Source organism: Andrographis paniculata, unplaced genomic scaffold (assembly GCF_009805555.1).
Source record: "Andrographis paniculata isolate CXL003 unplaced genomic scaffold, ASM980555v1 Contig9END, whole genome shotgun sequence".
Classification (NCBI taxonomy): Eukaryota; Viridiplantae; Streptophyta; class Magnoliopsida; order Lamiales; family Acanthaceae; genus Andrographis; species Andrographis paniculata.
The window spans coordinates 2,012,397-2,031,848 of record NW_026137639.1 but is presented as its reverse complement, the minus strand read 5'-3'; the positions used below and the strand labels follow the sequence as shown (position 1 = coordinate 2,031,848).

General features: G+C 29.0%; 1 protein-coding gene across 2 annotated transcripts; it reads left to right on the top strand.

Moving 5' to 3' along the window:
* Window positions 1-8,905: 8,905 nt before the first annotated feature.
* LOC127244378 (P-loop NTPase domain-containing protein LPA1 homolog 2) lies at window positions 8,906-14,770 on the top strand. 2 transcript variants are annotated; one of them, XM_051264884.1, is made up of 8 exons: window positions 8,906-9,151; window positions 9,321-9,523; window positions 10,513-10,838; window positions 11,512-11,593; window positions 12,067-12,480; window positions 12,565-13,299; window positions 13,753-13,860; window positions 14,159-14,770. In XM_051264884.1, exons 2-8 carry the CDS (start codon window positions 9,323-9,325, stop codon window positions 14,429-14,431), a joined length of 2,139 nt encoding a protein of 712 aa, XP_051120841.1. In that variant the 5' UTR covers window positions 8,906-9,151; window positions 9,321-9,322; the 3' UTR covers window positions 14,432-14,770. The 2 variants fall into 2 exon arrangements, with proteins under 2 accessions (XP_051120841.1, XP_051120840.1); XM_051264883.1 differs by having other exon boundaries at window positions 9,316-9,523.
* The last annotated feature ends 4,682 nt before the right edge of the window (window positions 14,771-19,452 follow it).

Genomic DNA, 19,452 nt, shown 5'->3' with positions numbered 1-19,452 from the left:
TCAGACCCTACCCAGAATCCTACTGCCACTTACTATTATTATTATTTTTTTTGCTTAACAATAACTTATAAAAAATTAACAATTTAGTACAAAATATTATTTTTTATATTATAACATAATTTTTTTATATATATAACATAAAAAATAAATTCATAAAAAAAAACACACACACACAAATGAACATAGTAAAAATAAGTTGCGAAAAAAAAAAAAAAAAAAAACATTTGGCTGAATTGTCTGTGGATTTGATAAGAAATCTAAAAAAATACATAGTACATATTTTATTTATGGATTAGAGGGACATAATCCACGGTAGAATGAGTTCATCGAAAAAAAAAAAGTTATGAATTATATGCTGAATCAGAAAAATTCAGTATGTGTTTAATGCTTTTAAAAAAATTGTTGAATGCTTTTAAAAAAAATTATATTAATTTATGTATTTTAATTATATTATTAATATAATTAAACTTAATCATGTTTTAGTTACTCAACACAGATTTTGAATTAAACATTCAGTGCCTGATCTTAACCAGAGGGAAAAAAAAAAGAAAATTTATTTACATAAATAATTTTGGAAACTTCAGAACATAGTTATATTTCCACTTCGGCCCTTGAACTAAATTTATTTACATAAATAATTTTGCTGTATTAAATGTCTTATCCCCATTTAAAATTAATTGAACTATTTATTCATACTATTATGGACCTAATTTGTGTACTATTTCAATGTATGTAGAATCCAAAATGCTTTTAAAATCCAAATTGTCAACATCAAAGTACCAAACATTTTGTTATCAATTTAAATATATATGATAGAATATTTTACTATTTTTATCACAATCTTTATTTGTGAATCGAAAAAAAATAGTTTGTTTGTAGATCATGTGTATTTCTTTTGTATTTTGAGTTATTATGCTTTTTACGTTTAATACAAGAAAAAATCCATGTCGATAATATAAAAATTAATATTTTGTATTGAATTGTTAATTTTTTTTAATAATAGAATATATATATTATACTATATTTTATAAAAGTTTCCGAAATCTGTTTCGAAATCTTTTAGTTGGGTGGACAAATTCAATATAATGATTAATTTAAAATATTAATTCAAATCTTTGTTAAGTTACATCGACTTTATTTCAATTTACATCATTATCATCATCATCATTATTATCATCATTATTATTATTATTATTATTATTATTAAACTTCACATCCAATTTCAAATATTGAACAAACAAATCTGACCAGGATCATTGAAGTGGCCAATAGTTCTAATATATTTTTATATTTTTATGTAAAATTTTAATATTTGATTTGATATTTCCAAAATGAAATAGATATTTGATATGATAGTTTTTAATAAAAATAACTATAAATGTATTAGAAAAAACCCTTTTTCCACTATTAACATATAAGAAAAATACATTTATATTGTCAGAGTTTTAGAACGATATTGAAAGATAAATTCTCTTACTTCATAGTCATTGTAGAAGTTGACTATAACATTCTTTTTGCATAAGACAAAACGTAGGTTAGATTATTTAAAATGCATAGTTTGCATAGTCAAATATTAACTAATATTAAAGAAAGATAATATAAGTAACAAAAACATGAAATATTCATTGACCACCTTAGAAGATACAATCAAACATTGGTACAAAATCACTCCGGTCATCTGAGTTGGTCTGTGTGGATAATTAAGAGCAAATTCTAAACTGAGAAAATATTATGTATTACCTCATACATTTGATCAATCTCTGCATACACCGAAGATATTCTAAAACTTCTATGGTTGTCAGAAGCTGCTCTGAAGAAAGAAATAAAAGGATTCAAATTGAAGAAGATAACCAATATGCTGTAAATATGCTTACTCTCAATTAGATAGATAATCTTCTAAATCATTACTACAATATGATAATTTCTTATGCAATGCATTGTAAGAAAATTATAGGAGATGATAGTTTGTTGGAAAGAGGGGCACCGATCAAATAAGAGGTCCAACGCATCCAAGCTACATGCACCGCGGAGTTGTAGACCTTATCAACGTAAATACAACTTTTACAACGTGGTTGTCTGGCTGTTGAAACAATAGTGTGTGTTCGTGCACAAATCGATGGTTGAATGAGTGCAAAAAAAAAAAAAACAAACGCGATTTGTATACCCATTTCGGTATTCAAACCTACGCCTGAGAGATTCCAATCCAAAAGTCTTAACTAAACCAAACATTTGGTTTACACTATCCAAAACACCAAACAAATCTACACAACCTATCTTTTAACCAATATCCGTATTGTTTCACAAACTCAAATAGACTTACTGTTACAATGCGGTCACGACTCCAGCAGACCAACAGTTAAGCTAAAAGTAAAGTGGCATACCAGTTGGTTATCTCATTTTGTTTTGACTCTTAAACTCCTTTTCATCAGCTTCAAAGTTCCATAAATGCACCTCTTAACACTTCGTAAAGTGAAGAGAACAAAACGTCCAAAAAGTATATGAATTTCTACAAATTCAAACACTAACATACAACAAAAAATACACACATTGCACTCCAAGACAAATATGGTTTGTATGCATGTTTTGTGCAATGTGTACAAGACAATTAATGTCATGTGGGACGAGAGAGACACACCATTGATTTATCTTGCATGTCCTTTTCACGAGACATTTTTTTTTTTGTCTCATTCCAATGTGTATAAGACACGTTTCAATACAGTCAAAGTGATCAACTTGGTCAACTTTATGTCGGTTTCCAGATTTTCCAAAATGACCTCAACCAGCAGTTACAACAACAGGCTTACAATTTTGTTCCTATGCCGAGAATAGATGCAAAACGGTGTTTGTTATTTTGCATATTTCAACATAGTTATTGTTTGATGTTTGTTGGTGTATTTATTTTGTTTAGATTGGTGGTATATTTATAGTGAACATCTCGTAAATTCGAATCTCCTAACTATAAGTTTGATAACAAACTAGATAAACAAACACTGTGAATCTCATAATTTAGTTCTTGATACACTCGAGTTATAATATAAAATATGTTAAAAAAAATATATATATATATATTTATATTTTGCAGGTGCATAATTTTAGCCCACTGATTTTTTAAAATAATGACAAAATTATTTAAAAATATTAATAGAAAGAGTCCACAGTGTACTTGTATATATGGACTACTTGGATTGCTTGAAATTTAAGAAATTGACGTGCCTTATTTAATTACTATTATTATTACTATTTTAATTATTATTTATTTATTTATTTATTATTTTATTTGAGTCGTGGTTGGTTCTTTTAATTGATTCCGAATAGATTGAACGTGTGTAATTCATAAGGCATATATTCTTTATACTGCATTTTCTTGGTAAAAAAAAATAGAAAAAAATGGAATAACATTTAGAAATGAAGGCTGGGTAATTTATAAATGAGGAAAGATAGTATTCATCTTCCATATCAATTAAATATTAACAAAGATATTATATTCCATATAGCTAATTTTTATTTTAAATGTATAAAATTAAAAATACTAAATAAAAATCAGAATATGCTATTTCTAAACACTTTTAATAAAATTGTAAATGATAAATTTATTAATTGAATTTTATAAGTATTTATTCCGTATATATAATATATAGCCGAAAAGAAAGTTACGAATATTATTACATCTATAGTAATTATCTTAATTAAAAGTGGCTCTACTCAACAAATAAATGGCATAATCTACAAAATAAATAAAAATTTTGTGGAGTTTGGGTTTTGAATTTTGATTTTGAATTGAAATAGTTATTTTGTGTGATATAAATATGTATCGATGTAATACTCCATCCGTCTCATAATTAAATATCCATTTGCTTTTTGCACATAGTTTTAGAAATATTAGTATTATATTTGGATGTATTAGGAATAAAGTAAAAATGACTAAAATAACCTTACTAGTATGTGTGATATAAAGGTAATGACATTTGTGTAATATATTGTAAGTTGTAAGAGTATTAGTAATGCTAGGTAGATAATACAATTACTAAAAAAGAAAATGAATATTTTGTTATTAGACGGACTAAAATGAAAAAATAGATACTTTGTTATGAGACGGAGGAAGTATAATAAATGAAAAATAAAAATTTAATTTGATTTTTTGGGAAAAAAAAAATTTAGAATAGTAAAATTAAAATTGTACAAGTAAACACACTTTAGATTATGGGTTTCTTCGTTCAATCAAATTTTTTTCTAACATGATATTTAATATATATATTTATATATAATACTTATATTTTATTTTTTTTAAAAGTCAGAGTATAAAATACTATTTTTTTTATGTCAATAACATAATTTTTCATACTTGACATAAGAAAAATATTTCAACTAAAATCCTATACAAACAAACTCGTTGTATTATTAGTTTTATTTATTTGGAGATTTAAAAAAAAAAAAAAAATTAATCAAGCTGTTTTGTAATTTTGTGCTTGATTTCATTTATCATTTTAGTACAATTTGGTCCTCCAATTAGAAAATTTTGACAGAAATAATTTTTCATCACCGGAATTGTTACACTGTTGCTGAGTAGGCTCGCTGATGCCCATTTGACCCGATCGGTCCATGCCATGTAAAAAGCAAGTGAATTATTTTCAAAGATAGGGTTTATATTATTACAAAAAAGATATAATATGTATAAACATATTTATATAATACTCCTATAAATTATATCAACAAAAAAATCAACAATACAATAAAAAAAAATTAATTTTATATTATCGATATGTTTCCTTATATCAAATATTAAAAACATCTCAAATTTAAAAAAAAAAAAAAAAAAAGGAGTTTGTATTTTATTAACTAATTAAGAGTATATTTCTTCAGCAAAGCTTTCCAAAATTTTACTATTTAGACATTGTGTTTTTTTTTTGAAAAAATATTTCTTTTTTCTCACAAAATATTTTATCAAACATTATTTTCATACCAAATTCAAATCATTTTTTTTTTTCAAACTCATAAAAAAACACACTCTAAATTATTGTTAGAAAACATCTAAACACTATTCATTCTATATTGAAAAAAATAATAATATACCTTCAAATATAAAGAAAAAAAAAATGGTGCAAACCAACACAACTATTTTTAATTTTAATCAACTATTTTGAAAAAAATAGTGTCAACGAGTTAACATAATTATTAAATAGGGGACTCAATTATTTAATTACTATTACTATTATAATTACAATTTTCTTTTTCTAAAAATTACAAAAATATCATCATACAGTGTAACAATTTATATTATATTAAAAAAATCACAATGTAATGTTATTATTTTATATGAATGTGCTAGGAAGTTCTACCTAATATGCGACTTTCTACGATCTCACCGGAAATCGTCATTTTTAGCTGAAAGTATATACAATATAATCTCACCGGAAATCGTCATTTTTTGCTGAGAGTATATAATATAAGTCTATTATAAATACAATTTAATCGATCGTCAAAAGAAGAATTAGGCCAAAAATTAAGTAGCTATCAAGTATTTTTTCAAATCCAAAAAAATAAAATAAAAATACAATGACTTTATTTAAGAGGTGAAAATTAGAGACATGAGCAAATAGAGGTTTTTTTTTAAAAAAAAAATAAAATTAAAATTAAAGTTTAAGAAAAAAAATAAATTTACTAAAGTTCGTCCTCATATTTGTACTATAAGCCATTGTATGAATTTTTATTTGGTCAGACTGAATATAAATAAAAATATTGCTTTATTTTTAAATGACCACTGCAATTGTTGTTAGAGTAGGCCTCATGCATGTGAGATTGCCATATCATATACTCCCTCCGTCCCACGTAACGTGTCTGCTACACTGTAGACACAGTATTTTAGGAGAAGTGTAATTAGTAGATAATTAAAAATGTATTAGTGAACATAATTATTCTATAATATAAATAATTATAAATTAAAATTAAGATAACTAATTAGTTTAATTAAAATTAAAAAAAATAAAATTAAAAAATTTAAAATGAGATTAAAGTGTATAATCAATTTCCAAAAAATGAAAGTGACATGGTATGTGGGACGGACAGAAACGGCAACGTGGACATGATATGTGGGACGGAGGGAGTATTATTTTTGTAATTAATTTTTTAAATATTTTTTATAATTATAATTAATCTTAATAATAATTAAATAATGAGGCCTTAAATAAGATTGTAATGAAAATTAAACGCAATGGTTACTACGTTGGATAAGGAAATCAACACCATGCCCACCATGCCCGCCGACACATATCCAATCAAATATCACATGTTTTGTTTTTTTTTTTTTTTTTCTGATAAAATATATATATATATATATATCATATGTTTTTATTAAAAATACATAGGTGTGTTGTATTAATATAATTTTTTTAATAAAAATTAATTTGTAACAGATATTGTGTAAAATAATATAATGTATTGTTAGTTCATATACTTGTATTATAATAACATAAGTTAAATGTTATTAGTGTTTGTATTGCTGTGTTGTCTCTCAATATATTATATATTAGGGTAAATTGTTTTTTTAGTCCCGTAACTGGACCCTCTTATCATTTTAGTCCCGTAAGTGGAGCATGTCGCAAACTAGTCCCATAAGTGAAAATTTTTTGCTATTTTAGTCCCCGCGTGGCTCGCCGGAGGTCACGTGTCTGCCAGGTGTCGCTGACTTGGCGGACACGTGGATTTTTTTATTTATTTTTTCATTCTTTTAATTTTTTTTTAAAACTTATTTTTAATTTATTTTTAATTTTATTTGTATTTTTTTTTATTTGGTCCAACTAAAAAAAATTAAAAAAAATTAAAAAAATGAAAAAAAAAAATAAATCCACGTGTCCGCCAGGTGTCGCTGACCTGGCGGGACACCTGGCGGACACGTCACCTCCGGCGAGCCACGCGGATATCTCCGGCGCCGTAGGACTAAAACAGCGAAAATGTTTCACTTATGGGACTAGTTTGCGACAGACTCCACTTATGGGACTAAAATGATAAAGGGGTCCAGTTACGGGACTAAAAAAACAGTTTACCCTATATATTATGTGAAATTATGTAATGTGCTATATTTATATTATATTAATATAATTTATGTATTATCTATTTTTATATGGTGTCTATTATGTCTTTCTTTACACGACTTGATGTTTGCAACTATTCCCTCCATTCCGGATATTTTGTCCGCTTTACTGTAGATACGAAAATTTAGAAGGAATATAATTAGTAAATAATTTTGTTTGTTTATTTGGGAATTGGATTTTAAATCCACTGTTCATCTCATTTTTCCCCAAAAAATATCAAATCAAACACCTATTTTTATTTTTTATATTATATTAAAAATCAATTTTACATTCAAAACATCGTATCAACGCCTATATTTATATCACATCATACAACTATTCAAATTCAAAATTTTTACTATTCAAATTCCAACTCAAAATCCAAACCCCCAAACAAACACACCAAAATGGGAGATGGGACGGAGAGAGTATAATAATTATCATATAATAAAAATAATTAAAAATGTATTAGTAAAAATAATTATCATATAATAAAAATAATTATAGATTAAGATTAAGATAATTAATTAGACAAATTAAAATTAAAAAAATTATAAATTAAGATTTTTAAAAATAAGATTAAAGTGTATAATTATTTTTTTTTAAAAAAATGATAAAATAAGTGGGATGAACGAAAATAGAAAAATGAACGTGGGAGATAAGACGGAGGAGTATCAGTTTTGCATTTTGCATTATGTATTATATTAATATATTTAATACATTGTTGTTTGTTTTTCTATCATGATTGTTTATGCTTATTATATTATATGATGTCATTAATGGCTGAATTCTTATATTTTCACAAAGTAACCGTTGCTAAAATTGAATGTACAAATTTATGATTTTTTAATTTTAATTTTTTTATTTTAAAAAATTATATAGCAAATGATCTAATATTTATGTAGTAAATTGAATGACGTCGTTGAATCAGTGTTTGGGATGGAACCTGAACTCATAATTTTACGATTATAAATCTGTCATCAAGCCATCCCATATGAGACATATCAATGTTATTTTTTTTATAATGTGAGAATTCGCAGCCACTTGAAAGTGTGCATTGGGTAAATCCCCAATCAAACCTAATACTCTGCAAACCAGGCCGGACAGCATATCAACGTTATTTTCATTCATAAATACATGGATGTTATTCAATATTTTAGATAGAAATATAGTACTCTCTGTCTCGATGCAAGATTGCTATTTGCTTTTTTTGCGTCATTATAATATTTGAATAATTTATTCTATAATTATTATATTTATATTATAAGAGATTAATAAATATTTTTTTATCTTTTTTGTTTTGATTGTACTGTATATTAATATAATAATTAATATTCAAATATTTATATGAAAAAAATAAAATAAAATATTAATACTTTTATAAATATGATATTAAAATATTATTAAAATTTAAAATTAAATAAAAATTTAAATTCCAATCAAAATCAAACTAACGATGTATAGTCGCTGGTGTATTTATTTTTTATTTTTAGTTCAAGATATGTATCTTACAAAATTATACTTGTTATGTAATATGTACACTGCAATATTTTTTATTTTAATATATTTTAAATAATTTATAATATTTCTAAAATAAAAAAATAATTATATTTTATCACATCACATCACGTTTATATTATACACTTAGTTGAAAAAAAAAATATGGGAAACAAAATATTAACTAAAAAGTATAAAAACAAAAACAATATACTGTTGAAGATCACATAGATTATAATACTACTGTAATATACAAATTTCCGTTTTGACTATTTTGCCCTTCCGCCTGTCTCTCTGTCTTCGTAGAGAGAGACGGTATATAAATGGGTGCGCAGTCCCTATCCCGGCTTCAATGGTGTTCCCTCGCGAATCAGACCTAAATTGTCACAAACTACTTGTACTGTCCGAATCCGATCCCGACGATCTGCGGTTCCCGCTGCAGATTGCTGCTGGATCGCCTTCCAGATATCATCGGACTTTTGCTTCTCCTCCTCTTCCTTCGTCTTCATAGCAATTTGTTTTCTTAGCTTCAATTGCTGCTTCGTTGGCTGGTTGCCCTGTGGGACTCCTTGCTGAGAATACGAAAGGTTTTTTTATTTCCTAATTTTACGCGATTTGTGCTGGTTAGGTTTAATTCCTCTTCTGGGAACCTGCATTGTGGTTGTGGTCTCTGATTTTTAAATTTTCTTTGTTTGATTTTCGGCGATGAGCGGTTATTGGGGTTTCTGATTTGGCTGTTATGGTTTTGAAGTCCAGGAATGGCGGCAGCGCCGGAGGGAGTTGCAAAGCTGTTGTACGTGGTGGTAGTAGAGGATGACGGCGACGGCGACGGATATGATGCGGTAGCCGCAGCGACTGCGGCGTGGAAGAAGGTGAATTCGTCTTCGTTTCGGTACACGCGGTCGCTGCTCCAGAGTACACTGCAGCTCATGGGTTGCAAGGCTCGTCATGCGTTCAAGGTTTGTTCTGCCTTTCCATTCAGATTTTTTCTTTAATGATTTAGTATGTTTTTTGTGCACTTTATTTTTTGTGGAAGATAGCACATCTGCCTTTGTTCTGTTCATACTCTTTTTCTTAAGATTGGATACGGTGGCCGTGCTTTGCGTTCTCTGTGTTTGTTATTTCCATGGTTATTTTGCTGATGAAAGATGAAACAGGAGGAGGACAACTTCCGAATTTCTGGTTTCCGTGAAACCATTTGATTGGTCACTGTAACCAAGAAAGTTCTATGAAATTCTTTGTACTTTTATGATAATAGTAGTATGTTTCTTTTTGTTTTCTCATTACCTTCTTTACATATAATGTTTTTTCGATCCATATCAAACATCTAATCAAACACTATTTTTTATTTAGAATATCACATCAAAAAATAATTTTTTTTCGATCAAAACATCTCATCCAACATAATAAAAACTTATTCTGAATTCATTTTTTTAATCATTCCCAAACAATTCAAAAATACAAAAGACACTCCAAAACGCAAAGGAGCACAAATAGTTGCTTTAAGCTATTGTTTCCGAACCTTTTGAAATTGGTGAAAGAATGCTGCTTGTATTGGTCTACACATACCAATGGCGGTAGTAGATATGCCATTGCATTTTATATTTTTATCAGAAAAAAAATAGTGATCTTCCATTGAAGGAGTCTTGAAATATCCCTAGTTATCATCAGTTGTCCGATCTTCTACCATTTTTATCAACTGATGATCTTATTTAAACCAATTTCCTGTTTTGAGAAATTTGATTTTGTTTGCAAAATGAATCTTTAAGATTAGTAACTTGATTCACTATTATAAGCAAACTGTTAAACATTTGAAGGATGATTTAGAACCAATTGGTCTGCGGCCGATCTGGTGTATTATCAGCATGTTGATTTTCACATGTTGTTTTCTCAGTATTACTGTGCCTTATGCTTTCTCATCTTGATTTATTCTACCAACTAAATGCAGATCAGCCAAAGGGTATTTGAAATGATGAGACACGAAAACATTGTGGAAAATTCTGTTTCAAAATGTGTAGAAATGACGCAACAAAATGCTAAAGTATATCCTAAAAAGGAGAATCAATGCCATGCTCATTCCTGCTTAAATAATGGAACTGCTGATAATTTATCTTTGGAGGAGAGTAAGACAAGTAGCAAGCCATTTGAGTCGTACAAAAGACGCACCACTATGATTGTTCGTAGAAAAGTTTTCCTAGATGTTGTATGTGAAGCTTTGTTGGAGTACAAGTACATGGGGCCGAATCAGAGAGCTGATCTGGTCCTTGCTTGCAGGTACCGTTGGCATTGCATTGCTTTTTTAAGTTTCTTAGTTTTGTAAACTAATGACATAGTTCCATGATAAGTGAGTAGTATCTTGCACTCTTATCATGTTGCAACTGATGATTGATGCCAGTTGATCTTTTAGTAGTTAGTAGAACATCTGGACGCAAAGCTTGATTGGGGTAGTGACTATCATTTTGTTTTCCTCGTGTCATGTGAGAGAAGCAACTCATAAGGGACTATTCCCTTGTTGAAAATGCAAACGTGGCATATTATAAATCATCAATGTGATACTGAAGATGGCATAATGTGTTACGGCCGAACTAAGTTTTAGGGGGTCTGTGCAGCCTACATGTGATAAAATTCACTTCAACGTTTTAGGGAGACCACGTGGCGTGACATTAAATTATGATGGATCTTTAATCCCTTTCCTTGTGAGTGTATTTGCTTTGACTTGGACCTGGGCTGCACGTGCCATTTAATGATATCTGCATGACGTGCTGGTGGAAAACAATAACTAACGGAAAACAATAACTAACATGATCTGTTGAAATTTAGAAGCGATAAGATGCTAATGATTTTTTACTTTTGTTGTTCGCCTTTTCATTACAAAAGTGCAGCAACATAAAGGTTCAGTTGAATGAGTTTTTTGTACTGTTCAATAAGGTTCTGCTTGTTCTTTCAGAATACGAGAAAGAAAGGAATCTGTAACTGTTCTACTCTGTGGTACAAGTGGCTGCGGAAAGTCTACTCTTTCTGCCTTGCTGGTGGGGTTTCAGTTCCATTATGTCTTGTATATCTATGTTTTGGTATATAAATTTTGTTTGTGTATTTGGCATGCTGAAAAAATTACTATTTCTGTGGGAAGTGTTAATATTTAGTTCTGTAAGTTTTTCTTCACATTGTTTTGACCGGATGAGTATAATTATTTCATGAGAAATTAGCTGAAAGTGCTATGTAAGATTAAATATATCATTCATATTCAGATAGATCACTGAGTGCTTTCATATGGTAGCTTAACCTTTCATGTTAGCTGTTACTCTCAATTTGTCTGGTGTTTTGGTTTGAAGATGCATTGAATGATAAGTTAATTGCTCAGAATTAGTATTTTTTTTTTTTTCAATTGTTTTGGAGCATTACAGCCTATGTTCTTTTATTAAACGCATATTGAATTGTCTTAAAATTCCATATACTTCGATCAATTTCTGATTCTTGAATTTTGTACTAATTATTATTGCAGGGCGGAAGGCTAGGTATCACGACTGTGATTTCTACTGACTCAATTCGCCACATGATGAGGAGCTTTGTTGATGAAGAGCAAAATCCATTGCTCTGGGCTTCGACATATCATGCTGGCGAGTATTTAGATCCTGTTGCAGTTGCAGAAGCTAAGGACAAAAAGAAAGCCAAGAAATCTGGTGGTGTTTCTGCTGCCTCACTATCGAAAGACGAAGCTTGTAGTAATTCCTCGCCTGGAAAATCCGAGGGAAATCCAACCACCACTGATATGATTAGTCCAAAACAGATGGCTATAGAAGGATATAAAGCACAAAGTGAGATGGTGATTGAAAGCCTTGACCGATTAATAACTTCTTGGGAAGAACGGAAAGAATCAGTTGTTGTGGAGGGCGTGCACTTAAGCCTCAATTTTGTGGTAATTACTCATGCCTATTAGTTATTTTATTCAAAACTTGCTATGCATTTGATCTCAGGGTTTCTGATTCTGAAAATGTGGCAGATGGGGCTTATGAAGAAACATCCTTCGGTCATACCATTCATGATATACATTTCAAACGAGGAGAAGCACTTGGAAAGATTCGCGGTCCGCGCCAAGTACATGACGCTAGACCCTGCTCGGAACAAGTATGTAAAATATATTAAAAACATAAGAACCATCCAGGAATACCTCTGCCGCCGAGCAGATAAGCATTTAGTGCCGAAAATAAACAACACTAATGTTGACAAAAGCGTAGCTGCTATCCATGCCACAGTTTTCAGCTGCCTGAGAAGGCGGGAAGTAGGGGAGCCCCTGTACGATCCAACCACAAACACGGTTATGGCTGTTGATGAGGAGTATAGGAATCAGTGTGCTGCCGATTCACTAAGCTCCAAAGGGATGTTCCAGTTGATCCAGCGACAAGGATCTACTCGGCATTTGATGGTACTTTTGAATGGCGATGGTTCAGTGGCTAAGGCTTGGCCAGTTGATAACTTAGATGATTACGGGAAGCCCTTAGCAGGCCAACCTCTAGGGAATGGAATAGGTACCCCTATGTATGGGCCATTGCTGATCAGTAAAGCAGAACCCGTCAACCTGCAGTTTGGTCACTATGGAATTAGTGCGTGGCCGAGTGATACTGGCGGCACAAGTCACGCTAGCAGCATGGACGGGGGCGAGCTCACTGACACCGGAAGTAGATACATGTCATCCAGCTGCAGCTCACCAAGAGCCATTGATGGACCTGCCAAAGAGGTAAGATTGAGACATTTATATGTGTTATGCCTATATATATACATGAAATTGATTTTTATTCCAATGATGGTAAAACAATTACAGTGAAAAATGCAGCATTTCCCGGAAGATTAAGGTGGTGTGAAATAGTGTGTTTTTCTTGTGTTAATGATAATGATAGTGAATAGTGAAGTGAAAATGTCGAAGACTCGTACATAAAAATGATTGGGATATGACTAGGATATAAGATTTGTTTTTAGGGTTTTTGGTGTTGGTGAATGACTTCATAACTTACTTTTGAACTCGAATATTAACCGCCATAAGAACTTAATATCTTTTTCGTAGTTTAAATATTTATATTCCTGAGAGTGAGGATCCCATCAAAGCTCGAATATTTTAAAACTTCTAATATTTATTTATCCCTATAAATGTTCTTGCTTACCTTTCCTTCCACTCCTCCATGGCTTTTGGTAGCTTATGGAAGAACAGGCCGTGCATGGTAGCGATGAAGAGGCTGACGAGCCCCCTGAGGTAGACAGTGATGAAGATTTTAGTGACAGACAGAAGCATACCCAAGAAGAGGTAAGAAATAACACTTACATTGGTAGACTAGTGTCTATTTTAACGGGCGACATATCATGTTTTTAGCAAAATCACTAGAGCCGGTAGCCTATAAACGATCTAAATGAGATTCGAATTTAAGATCGTTTTCTTATGCTGCACTTGCTTTTTCCCTCGGCTCCTTTTTTCAGTTGGGCGACATATCATGTTTTTAGCAAAATCACTAGAGCCGGTAGCCTATAAACGATCTAAATGAGATTCGAATTTAAGATCGTTTTCTTATGCTGCACTTGCTTTTTCCCTCGGCTCCTTTTTTCAGTTGGAGGGTTCTGTAGATGAGGAATCCACTAAATCGGATGAAGAGTACAACGACCTTGCGATGCAGGACACCCCCGACAACAGTTACCTATCCAGGGATGACGAGGTGGACAGAGATGGCCTTTTCTTGAAAAAGCTCGACCAGTCTCATAGGACGAAAAGTGAACCTTTGTCTGAGGTCTCGAGGCTCCTCATAGACAATGGCGAGAGGAGAATACTGCGCTCGGAGAGTTACCGATCAAGAAAACTCTCATGGAGTGTAACCCAACATTAGGTACGACTTGCTAAGCATTAACCATTGATAATTTGGGCTGTGTTATTTCTTTCTTGTTCTTCTACTATTCTCTACTTTCTATAAAAAAAGGAAAAAGAAGAATTCATTAGTTAGCAACTTGCCTATTTTATTTATGTTGCTGTGTGTGTGTATCCATTTCTAACTCATATAGATTCAAACTCTTTTTTTTTGTACATTGGGTAAAATTATTTGCCGAACGTAATAGCCGGTAAACTATGCCACTTGCAACTTTGATCATATCTAAGTCAAACAAGTTTAGATTATGTGTTGATTCGAACAAGTCAGTATGGAGCTTATTTGATTCGATCAACTTATACATATCTTAATTGTTTGATTGTCTTTTCTCCCATTTTTTCTGTTAAATAATGTTAATTTTCTTTGTTATAATATTATTGTAGGCATTAAAAAATAAATATCTAAATTCAATCAAATAATATATATTTTGAGAGAAAATATAATTTCAATAAAATGAATATGTGATAGTTAATTAATATATGTTAATTTTTATACAATAAATATTTACTATTAATGCAGGATCTTTGTTTAAAATGAAATTTATTTTTTTTTACAGATATTATATGCATATATAGAGTCGTGATAAAATTTGATGATAAAAGAAATTAATCTCGTTAAAAAAATATTATAATTAATATCTTATGGAAAATGAAACAATAAAAAATTTTACGAGAAAGAAAGAAATATGGGTGTGTTTTTTTTTTTTGTTTTTTTTTTTTCACATTTTTTCAAAAAAATAATATATTAGACACATTTATTATTTTTATATTATCTATATGATTTATATATCGTAAAAAAATTATTTTTTCAAATTATTTCACAAAAAAATACACCTATAATCTCTCCAAAAAAATCTGAGGAAAAAGACAATGTTACAAAAATTTTATATCAGCCAATCAAAGAGCGCCATGTAGCATCATCCAAAAAGAAAACCGAGGTACCCCTCTCTTATAAATAGGGGTCATAACCAAGTCATTCAACACACCGAAGTTCATTCGAAAACTTGAGCAAGGGTAAGTTTTCAGAATTTCTTTGCAATGTTCTTGTTTTTTTGTGTCATTTGAAGTGTTTTTTGTCGAAAAATCACCGATTTGAACAAATGATCTAATATTAGTTGAGAAATCGATATAATTAACATTTTTCGTCGTAAGTTCAAGCCGGAGAAAGATAACAACTCCAAAATCCGTTGAAAAGTCCGACGAAATCAAATAGAAGTCATCCAAATTTATCCCAAATCTTCAAGATGTTCTTTGTCAAAATTATCATTTTGGCTCTCTTTAATCCGAAAGTCAAAGGGATATCACGTAAAAAGGTATTATTGAACACTAAATTCTCCTCTGCAAAAATCAAATCACCAAATCAAAGATCATGTTCGCTCAAATCCTTCGAAAGAGTTCGATCAAAGATCAAATCATCTCAAATCATCAAAGCCAAGTCAAAGATTTAAACATTTCTTCAAAGCCTATAAAAAATCATTTTCAAGTTGAAAGACAAGTCGATTCGAAAAGTGAATCAAATGACCTGCATAGAAAATAAGTTCTGCTTCAATTAAATTATACTCTCCCCATCCGTCAAACTTAAGAACATTTCCTTTGTAATTAAATTATACTCCCTTCGTCAGTCAAATTTAGAGACATTTTCTCTACATTTTATTTACAAAGAAAATGTCCTTAAATATGGCGGGATAGAGAGAGTATATAATTTGTACAAAAAATTATATTTATAAAATTAATGCAAAATATTTTTGTCTACAAGTATATCATACATTTGATATATTACATTAAATTCTTGGATAAAGAGAAGAAATTGATGTGTTATGTGTTTTCTAAACACAACACTTATATGAATTACACAACTATTCAATTGAAAGTTGCTTATTCTTTATTAACTTGTAGCAATCAACAACAAAGTGTCATAACTTCTTGCAATTGTTAAAAACTTTTGTTTGTCATCTTTTTTTTTTTTAGCAAGTCTTTCATGGAAATTTTAGTTTTTTATTACCCTCTTGTGTTGTTTGCTTGATTTCCCATACCCCAAGCAACTAGGCTTTTTGTGTTTGGTATTATTCACATCATTATCTGTAATTTTTTATTCGAAAAAAAAAAAAATTGATTTGTGCTAAGTCAATATATATATATATATATATATACACTCCGTTCCAATAGAATTGAACATTTTGATTAGGGATACAATATTTAAAGTGAAGATGTTTAATTAGTTAATAATAATGAGTTATGATATTATTTTATTATTTTTTATATAATTAATAATATTTAAGTTTTAAAATATATATGATTACAAAAATTAAAATATATGTTTAAATATTTAAAAATTATATAGCAATAAAAAAAATATATGCAATATGAATATTATTTTATAAAAAATAAAATTTTCTATAATAATAGTAAATAAAAAAATATTTATAAATTAATTTTATAAAATATGTGTAATTTTAAATATAGATAACAATATTTATTTTTTTGAAGAGAGATAGAAATAAAAGAGTTTTGAATGAATCTTTATATTTTGTTAAATATGTTTTGATTTAAAATTTTTACCTAAAATAGAAAAATGTAAATTGTTATAAAACAGATAACAAATGGAAATGGAGATAATATTTTATATATTTTCTGTATTTTATTTTTTAAATTATTGATACGATTATTTTTGTTTTACATAAAAAAAAATATCACAAACTAAAATACTAATTAAACGTGCAAATTTTAAACTTCAAATTAGTACCGTTCATTTGAGCTCACTCAATCAAAACCCTGTTCACTCGACAACTTGCTGGCAATGAACTCAATTGCGCACTCACGGTAGCGGCTGCGGGTTCACATGTCATAAAAAATAATAATAATAATAATAAAATTTATGTGTATCTAATAATAAAAAAAAAAAAATACAGGAAATTAAAGATGAAATTCTCATCGGTGATCGAACAGAAATCTATACAAACATGCATATATATATATATAAATTAAGTTAATTTCGAACCTGTGATTGGGTAAATAAATTGAGAGCCCTTTCAGAATAATCATTGTTTGCCGATGCAGCATCATCAAGATTCTCACCATATCTATGTATATATATATATATACACACATATATATGACCTTTAATTAATTGATTAATTTTTTTTTATTTTTATTTTTATAAAACACACACACACCCGTATGTGTACCTGTGTGTATCTATGTATATATACAGGGCAGATCGCCATGGATGTGAATCTTGAAGATGCTACACCAGAAAACAACGACTGTATCGAAATCTCCATAGATTTGCAGAGAGCTTTTACTTACAACTTACAAAGATGATGTCTTAAACTCTGTGTAATTTTGTGTGTGTGTGTGTGTTTATGGAATATGAACAAATTAAATCCCTCTCTCTCTCTTTCTTGATGTTGATCATCACAAACGAACAAAGCGCAAGGAAAAAAAGATAGGGTTTATATGCTCGGATGATCCACGCCGTTCATTGCATGGTGACGGACGGTTAGGATCTGCCTGGCGTTGAAGTCCCTGGAGCTTCAAAGAATTTGTCCGGCTGAGAATCTTAAACTCCTTTCCGGACAAGAGTATAAAAGGCTTTTTGGAATTTGAAAACATAAAAATAAAAATAAAATAGTAAAAAAATTAAAAATTAAAAATTTGATGTGATATTTTGTAAAAAAATATTTGATACTTTCCCCGTCCCACTTATTATGTTCACTTTTTCGTTTTCGTCCGTTTCACTTACTTATTATGTCATTTTTCTTTTTTGGAAAAAATATTATACACTTTAATTTTATTTTAAAATTTTAAATTTATATATATATTTTTAATTTTAATTAAAATAATTAATTATCTTAATTTTAATTTATAATTATTTTTATTATTAAATAATTATTTTTACTAATATATTTTTAATTATTTATTAATTATACCTATATGTTTACGGTAAAATGAACATGATATTTAGGACGGAGGGAGTATAATATATAAGATATTTACGGTTAAATAATGTTAAAATTTAAAAATATAGAAATTTAAAGTGTTTTGATTATAATGATTGGGTTAAATTAACATGTTAATTTGATCAAATCAGTTCATGTTTATAAAGAAAATAATAGTATATATTAATAAAATATATAACACATATTTTAATATAACATTATGGGTATATTTCTTTAGCTGAGTTTCTTCAAATTTTACTATTTGAACTCTGCATTTTCCGAAAAAATATATATTTTTCTCTCACAAAACATCTCATCAAACATTATTTTCATACCAAACTCAAACCAATTTTTTTTCCAAATTCATCAAGAGAAACACACCCTATATAATTTAATATAGAACATGTTGATTTGACACAATCAACACATGTTGATAATATATAACATATATTTTGATAGAACGTTATATAATTACATATAACACAATATATTTTGATTTAAGCACAAATAACACATTAAGCAAATTATACAACACAGCACAATATATAACCTACACGGTTAATATTAATACAATATATAACATAACACATTATATAATTTCATGTAGTACAATATATGTTGATTTCAGAACAATATATAACTAACACAAAACATGTTTTTACGTAACACAATATATGCTATCGGTCTTATGAAAAATATTAGTTGATTTAAGTGAATGAATCAACTTGGCTGTATACTATCTATTTTGAAATGAACTACTAGCTGCTTCAAGGTGTGTGTTTGTTTGATCCTTTGGATTTTGGATTGAGATTTAAATAGTAAAAAATTTAAATTAGAATAATTGTATGATGTGATATAAATATGAATTGATGTGATGTTTTGAATATAAAATTGATTTTTTGTATAGTATAAAAAAATAAGAAATAAAAGTTTGATTTAATGTGTTAGCTTGACCAAGTCAACACCTTAATCACTGTCATGTAAGTAGGGTATGTGTTTATTTTTGGGCAATGGTGTTGCATTTTAGTTTTGAATACTTAAATTTTGA

Bases quoted from the DNA above. Each gene is read 5' to 3' on its own strand.
- LOC127244378 (XM_051264884.1), top strand. From the start codon at position 9,323: ATGGCGGCAGCGCCGGAGGGAGTTGCAAAGCTGTTGTACGTGGTGGTA. The intron at 12,481-12,564 runs GTAATTACTCAT...AAAATGTGGCAG, and splicing joins ACTTAAGCCTCAATTTTGTG to ATGGGGCTTATGAAGAAACA. The intron at 13,861-14,158 runs GTAAGAAATAAC...TCCTTTTTTCAG, and splicing joins AGAAGCATACCCAAGAAGAG to TTGGAGGGTTCTGTAGATGA.